Source organism: Acipenser ruthenus, chromosome 7, assembly GCF_902713425.1.
Source record: "Acipenser ruthenus chromosome 7, fAciRut3.2 maternal haplotype, whole genome shotgun sequence".
In the NCBI taxonomy this organism is placed as follows: domain Eukaryota; kingdom Metazoa; phylum Chordata; class Actinopteri; order Acipenseriformes; family Acipenseridae; genus Acipenser; species Acipenser ruthenus.
The window spans coordinates 50,638,478-50,646,566 of record NC_081195.1 but is presented as its reverse complement, the minus strand read 5'-3'; the positions used below and the strand labels follow the sequence as shown (position 1 = coordinate 50,646,566).

At 35.1% G+C, this 8,089-nt stretch overlaps 1 protein-coding gene across 2 annotated transcripts in view; it reads right to left on the bottom strand.

Annotated features, from left to right (window-relative positions):
• Positions 1–4,127: 4,127 nt before the first annotated feature.
• The window catches only part of LOC117414867 (synaptophysin-like protein 1), a 6,485-nt gene continuing 2,523 nt past the window's right edge, over positions 4,128–8,089 (bottom strand). For both annotated transcript variants that reach the window (XM_034024699.3, XM_034024700.3), the window contains exons 4-6: positions 7,254–7,458; positions 6,216–6,407; positions 4,128–5,140 (exon numbers count right to left, since the gene is read on the bottom strand). In XM_034024699.3, the coding sequence (XP_033880590.3) occupies positions 5,000–5,140; positions 6,216–6,407; positions 7,254–7,458 (538 nt within the window). In that variant the 3' untranslated portion in view covers positions 4,128–4,999. The remainder of the gene's footprint in view (positions 5,141–6,215; positions 6,408–7,253; positions 7,459–8,089) is intronic.

The following is an 8,089-nucleotide window of genomic DNA, read 5'->3' as shown; positions in this document are numbered from 1 at the left end:
GTTTAGTTAAAAGTGAGACAATTAAGAGCACAGCAATTCCTCTGATTGAGTTGTGTTGGTGTTAATGTTGTTTTTTTGCATGCCTCTCATTTGTTTACCTCATAAAAGAACACTAATTCCTGTTATTGATGTCTTTGTTTGACAGCTGCCATGGGTTGCGCTAAGGCTCAGATAGTAACTACGTGGAACCTTGTACAACTTAGACACGGTGTGTACTTAGTTAAAACAGTCACACAAGCAATGATGTATGGAAAGTTCTGAACATCATGATATATAGAGGGATTCATTGAAAGGTATTAAACCTGTTTTGTTCTATGCCAGTGGTTCTCGTTAAACATTTGTAAGGGCCACATTAGTGACTACAAAATCATCAGGTGCCATAATATTATACTACAGTATAATCACACATCCCACATGATTTTTTTTTTTTTTTTTAAGTATTTGAATAGATCTTATTTTGAGTACTCCAGTATCTGAGTACTCTGACTCACCCATATGACTGCTCAAGAAGTGGATTGGGTTAAGACATTTTTGTAATAGGAACTATAAGTGTGAAAACTGTGATTTTTAATGTGGGATGTGTGATTATACTGTAGTATAATATTATGGCACCTGATGATTTTGTAGTCACTAATGTGGCCCTTACAAATGTTTAACGAGAACCACTGGCATAGAACAAAACAGGTTTAATACCTTTCAATGAATCCCTCTATATATCATGATGTTCAGAACTTTCCATACATCATTGCTTGTGTGACTGTTTTAACTAAGTACACACCGTGTCTAAGTTGTACAAGGTTCCACATAGTTACTATCTGAGCCTTAGCGCAACCCATGGCAGCTGTCAAACAAAGACATCAATAACAGGAATTAGTGTTCTTTTATGAGTTAAACAAATGAGAGGCATGCAAAAAAACAACATTAACACCAACACAACTCAATCAGAGGAATTGCTGTGCTCTTAATTGTCTCACTTTTAACTAAACTCCAAGAAAACATTTTTTTTAAATAAAGAAAAACAGCATGATAAGTCCCAACTATAAAGTGTGAGAGTCATCTGTGTGAATAAATACATTGGTTGCTCGTCATAATATAATCCATAATTAATAATAATATAAATATAGGGCCTTACTATATTGTGTATTTGTTAAAAGCTTAACTCAGTAGTCAGTATTACTAAAGCGCTGAATGTTAATGTATTACTATTAATGTTCTGTAAAAAAAACTCAAGCAATCAAATTATTTTTATATAGAGCCTTTCATGACGAGCCATCCTGAAGCACCTCACAATCAAATAAGCAAAAAGGCCTATGAAAACAAGACTTTATAGAATTGGAAAAACGTGCACAAACCAATTTACACGCCCAGACCCTATTAAATGCCCAGTAATGTTTATTAAAGGCAATTATTGTTTCATTTGGTGAGTTAAAGTTGTCAGTTTTGTTGAGAGAAATCCTCAGTTAACTTGTTTCAGTCAAATGTAAAAATAATTTTTACTCACAAAAGTAAAGAATGATTTTATAGCATACCCTTTACTTCTTGTTTGTTCATTGCTACACGACTGTGTATAATGATCACTGACTATGAACAGTGCCTCTCTGTGGGCTTGTTCCACTGCCCACCAAGGCTAACTAATACTGCAGAGGTTTGACAAAAAAAGTAATAAATGTTCACACAATGAAGTACAGAAGCAAACAAAATATCTTCAACATGAGTATCCACAAGAGGTTGTTGTGCACCTTTACTAGGACGCATGTGTTTTAGTGGGCCCAGTGTGAGCAAATGATAAAGCATGCCTGGATAGGATTAACTCTTCATTGCTTTGCTTCTAATCCCAGTGTAGCAAACTGCCGTACATGTCTGTAATACAACTACAATGTAGAATGAAGCAGCTAAGGATTGCAGGCGTTGTCTGGTACTGTTTTAACATAGCAGACACTGCTTTCAAATTACAGCAATTAGCATTAAAAAATACAGTTCATTCAAAATTAAGAATTATATCAAAATATCTATCATTGGGAAATGGCAGTATATACTGAACCTAAATTCCTTGCTGAAATAAAAAATATAGGAACAGTACAACTCCAGTTCCAAAATGTCACTTTCCTTCATGCAAGAAATGATTAGGTTATTTATTATTATTATTAATTAGCAGATGCCCTTATCCAGGGCAACTTACAATTGTTACAAGATATCACATTATTTTTACATACAATTACCAATTTAGACAGTTGGGTTTTTACTGGAGCAATCTAGGTAAAGTACCTTGCTCAAGGGTACAGCAGCAGTGTCCCCCACCTGGGATTGAACCCACGACCCTCCGGTCAAGAGTCCAGAGCCCTAACCACTACTCCACACTGCTGCCCTATTCCACCATTATGTCAGGTGACTCCATACGGATCTTTGTTTTATATCTTGGCAGTGCTAAAATCTTACACAACCACGGTGCTTACATGTTAAAATGAATTGAACTGCCACCCACTCAAGGCTGCATTTTCCTGTTCTAAAACAATCAGGTTATAAAAACATCCAGTTCCTGTTTATGAAATCAAAGTAAATAATACATGCATCGGAACATGTCCTTTAACACTGTCACATGGTCTAGTGGGTAACGCTTACGATGCTTGCTGAGCAGCAGTCCCATTTTAGAAAGTGTGTATTGGTTTTTGGATTCTATTCAAAGTAGTAAATTAATGCATGTGACCTTCAACACATGTATGTGAAGGGCAAGACGAGAAGCCACTGCCCCCCAGAAAGAGACAAGAAAACAAGCCAAGCGATCAAAATAGCTTGACTACCATCTCTCTTTCTCAAGGGAGATGAGCACATACAGTCAGCATAGGTCATGTTGATGTACTATTTCATGATAGTAATATCATTAATTCAGCATTCACAGCCTTAAGAACTGCAGAGTTATAACCACGGGTCTGTAGATCGCAACGAGGAAGCTATAACGGCGTTAAAATAACATAGGACCATCACTTCTGAAACAATGCACCATTTGTTAGTAGTGAGCACTGGGAAGGCAACCAGAGATGGGGCAAGCCACAAGATTATTAAAAAAAACAAAAGCCACATTATGCAAATGAAATACAAATTCCAGGCATTGGAGACATCAAGGCTTTATTTGGAGTTCTAGTGGGATGCTGGCAATGCTTCAGTGTCCTTTCATTCCTTCACAACAAGCTTTATTAACTGAAATGCAGTCAACGGGTTACTGTAAAGCATGTTGACAAAATGCTCCAAAATCAGGTTTTTTTATTTTTTATTTTAATGAGAAAGTCAGCTATAGCTTGTTCAAGAATAGGTAACATTCAAAATTAATAAAGCCAAGAACATGATACCGTTTACGTTTTATATGGTGTTAGTTTTATCAGCCAGAATTCCTCAAATATTAAGAATTTATGGTGAAGACAAAATCAGTATTACTGGTAAACATGAAGTGATGGCTCCTCAAGCCATATTAAATAGCTCTATATGAGGCAATGTGCTTATTTCTGCATTTTGTGCAGTCTATTAAATTGACATCATGCACACAAAACCGGAAATTTAAATCTTGTTTATGTAAACGCTCAAAAAGAACTACAATTGTAATTTGTGTAGTTACATTGTGTTTAAATACATTTCTTGTTGTGGTTTCCTACATCAATAATGAAAGGCATTTAAAATATAAAAACTATTAAGTACTATTTTTATAACCAAGTGTATAATGTATTTGTATAAATGTTGTAAATGGTGCAGAAAGCACTCACATTTAAAGAGCAGCGAGACATTAACCACCTCCTTTATGGTAAAAAGCTTGGCAGCATATATGACTCATAAGAAATGTCTCTATTAACAAGGTGTAAACAATAATATAGCCTGACATTAAGCACCAGTAAAACATGTACTAATGTGCATCATGCGACAAAAAAACATTCATCAGAAATAAAAGGGACTACAAATGTTGTGCATCACATGACATTTTTCCAGCCTCATATATAAATGTGAGGTTTTCAGTATGTTCCCTAAAAGGTTAACTTTCTTATTAATATTTGTTTAAACAGATAGTTGAATTAGAATTAATTCTGAAAACAGAACGAAGTGTGTACTATACAAGGCTACCAAATATTAAACAAGAGTCAAACAAGTGATAACTGCTTTAATACAGAACAGATTTATATGTATTTTGACAACCTCTGCATACATTTTTTATCAAGTGCAATAGGCAATAAACCAGAAAGTGACATGAGTAAATATAAAGAAATCAAATAGGTAAACATGAACCCAAAAACTGCTCATCGGCTTTTTACAGAACAAATTCAGCACAGCCTAGTGGAACCAAAAAACACAGTATGCCAAGATTCACAATATTTAATTTTACATTTTTGGTGCATCTATTTCTTTAATATACTGCTGAATACAAGATTTGTTTTCTTCTTCTTAGAACATATAACAATTCTGCAAAGCTGTTTTATGAAATACTCACAAACAAATGTGTGCAGCACTTATTAAGCAAGAGTATATTAAATTACTATGCAAAACACCTGCTTTCATTCATGAAAATACATGCATGTTCTTCACAAACTTCAAAGGCAACGAAAAACAGTCAAGTAAATCTGAATGATGCAGTGAAAAAATTGCTCATATATCACAACAACAATAATAATAATAATGTAGTGAACGTTTAAGTTTTAGGTAAAAATTATCTTCAAACATTCCGCAGAAAGACTTACGTTACAATGGTGAGTATATTGAAACTTACATCAGTTATGTTTCCCAATATATTCATAAGAAACTGTTATTTTTAAAGAGAAACTCTTTCAGAAATGTACACCTGATGTATATTTGTTTCTTCCCCTTCTCTGCCACAAAAGGTTGGAAGAGTTAAACAGCACAGCAGACAACACAACTCTTAATACACTACATTGTGACATGTTGCATAGTATCACACAGACTGCATTAGGTTGTTTTTTAAACAATAATTTGGAGGTCTCTCTCTTCATTTCCCCAATGCGACCTACATCCGTGGCGGTGCAGACACACTTTCTGAGCCCTGCTGAGTGGTGGAGCCTGTCTGTGGGGGGGTGTGCCAGCTGGTTTCCTTGAATGCAAACCATGCATTTCCTACCCAAAGAATCAAGTTCAGAAATCCAAACACCTAGATGCAAGTAAAAATACATCCATATTAAAGCAGCTTCTCAAATCGAGAAACTGAGTTCAGGGGCTAGTTTCACAGCTAGCAGTGTTTTGTGAACATGGCCCCGGATTGGTTGTTAGCGATCACGTGACTGGAGCAGAACGCTTGCACAACTGCACACTTTGGTTCTATTCAGTAATGACAGGGAACACAATGTTATGCTTTTTTAAATGCCCATTTTATAAATACATTAATACACTCCAGGGTGTTCAGTAGTAGGATGAAATTACTGCACTTCCTGGGTGGTTGAAGGCACTTGGCTTCACCTCATGCCTCTCAATGCACCCACAGCATGTAGTAATTATATAACTACTGCACCCCCAAGTGTTATTGCTTACTTAAACATATGAATGATGTTGCTTATATTTTCAAATTGGTTTATAAAGAGGAAACAAGAAGTCTGATTTCAGTTTCTTTTTCTGGGTTATTGAGATTCTGTCTCATTTAATACTGTTGCAAAACTGTTAAATACATTCACAAGAAACCTGTTTTAAGTTAACCTTTTGCGGTCCATTTATTCAGCGCCTGTCAGGCATGTCAGGTCTAATTTATTTTCACACATGCTGTTTAAAAGTAATTTTATTCACAGCAAAACAGGTTTAAAAGGCACTGCATATCAAAAGGACCCTCAGTACTGTTTCTCCAGCCCTGCCCCACTCCTTGTTCGCTGTATTTAACACATATCTCTTCATAGTCGTGCATATTGATAAATCATCTCCTGATCACTTGATTTATCACCAAACTCCTCAATAATGCTATCCAAGTCATTATTTTATTTCTATAACATCTCAAAAAACTGGAAAGGAAAAACTGTAATGTTGGACCTGGTCCAACTAAAGGGTTAAAGAACATGTGGTGATTTTTCAATTAGTTGATTTGTTTTCTGTTAATCAATAAAAGCAGTGTCTGTATTTTACAAATTCCACTCTTTGCCAAATGTAATCTTTAAAAACTTTTTGTAGTTATATTTTAGTCATTAAAAAAAAAAAAAAAAAATCACATTACACATTTCATAAAAATGAAGTTTGGTACCTACCACGGAGACATTCAGGCCTCCCATATTAGCAAATGATGCAACATCACAAGTGTTACCATCTTCTTTACAAGCTGACAATGTCTCCCGGATTCCCTCAGTACCTATAGAAGTCTTAACGTTTCCAAGGCCTTGGGCCCAGGCTGAAGAGCTGACCAGCCAAAAGAAGGCAAAAAGACACGTCACGACGAAGTCCTAGAGTAGTACCAAATCACAGGGGGAAAAAAACAAACAAAACTAAATTAACAACAAACCATGACTTCTGTGTAACAAAAAGACACGTCATGATGAAGTACTAGAGAAGTTCCAATCACAGAAAAAAAACAAAAAAAAAAAGAACCTGAATTAACAAACCATGACTCCTGTGTAACAAAAGGTTCAGACCATGTTAGCTGCTAGTTGGTAGTAAAAATAAAAAAAAAGGGTCACTATTTTGCTTCAAACTTCAAAATGGTGCAATAAAAGAATAAGATTGGAAACCAAATCTTCTGTGCAATTACATTGTTTTATTCTGCATTTATGCCACTGGGTTATAATTAGAATAGATTTACATTGGTTTTGCTATTTTACTTGCACAGAAATGTGTCTCTAGATTTTAAAACAGCGAGCAAAACTTACCAATACTCAGACCTTGCAGCAGGTAAAAAAATAAGTATTAACACATCATGAATGAGATTTTATTTTTTAAAAGCTGACTATTTCTGGCTGCTTTTAAGTACTGAACAAATGTGCTGACTGGCCTCATATAAAGCTAGGGCATAGACATTTTCAAATAGGGTTATTGTATTATGTACTTACTGTATATTTGTGTTGATCCAGGACTGTGATGTAGTGACATGACTTATCAGTCTAGATCAAAATAACTCAGATCCTAGCACTATAAATAAAAGATCAAGATCCAAGTGCAATGAATTCCTATTTTGTTTCACCAATGATTTCTTCACCAATAATTTCACCCAGTTCAAATAAGATGGTCCTATTTCTAACTAACACTTAACTTTAAAAGCACACAAAATAGGAAATATTTTTAAAATCACTTACTATCATTGGCCCACGGTTTGATTCATTGTAAACATGCAAATATCCAACATACAACACCAGGGCAGCAATACAGTAAAGAAATGCAAAGACAGCCACGGAAACAAAGAACTCAGCAGATGAGGAGGAATCTCCAATGAGGTGTGTTTCCTGTAGAGTTCTATTGCATATATCCTTTCCACTAGGAACAAGCACAACTTGGTTTAACCTGAAAAAAAAACATGCCAGTAAGAAACATATCAGCCATATTCATTTTCCATAACTTCAAAAACAGTCAGTCATAGATGATGTTTGTTGCCTTGGTTTTGCTCAGCCAATCAAAAAAGCAGCTCAATGTAAGATACTTCAGCAATGAGACTAGCCAAAGGTAACAACAATGCTAGTATCATAAAACTGATTTTATCAAAGAATTTATATATACAAATGAAAAACATCCATAAATTACGAATCTAGTAACTTATACTATGAATGTTTTATAGTTGCCACGTATTTAATTTACTGCAACCAATCCACGACTGTCATTTTTTAATTAATAGTAAGAACTAAAATATTTTAAGAGAATAACTAAATAAAATCCGTAGTTTATGGATAATGTACTATGCAATGGAGAACAGACAGGTATGAATTCAGTTTCTCAGTTTTCACAAAATGCGTTTTTTAGTTAAGAACGAAATATGTAAAATACAGAGCTTTCTTGTGTGGAGGTCTATTTGTTGTGTGCTGGTGTTTGAGCATGTACCGGAGGTCAGGGTTTCCCAATCCTGGTCCTGGGGGACCCCTGTGTCTGCTGGTTTTCATTCCAACTGAGTTCTCAATTACTTAATTGAACCCTTAATTGA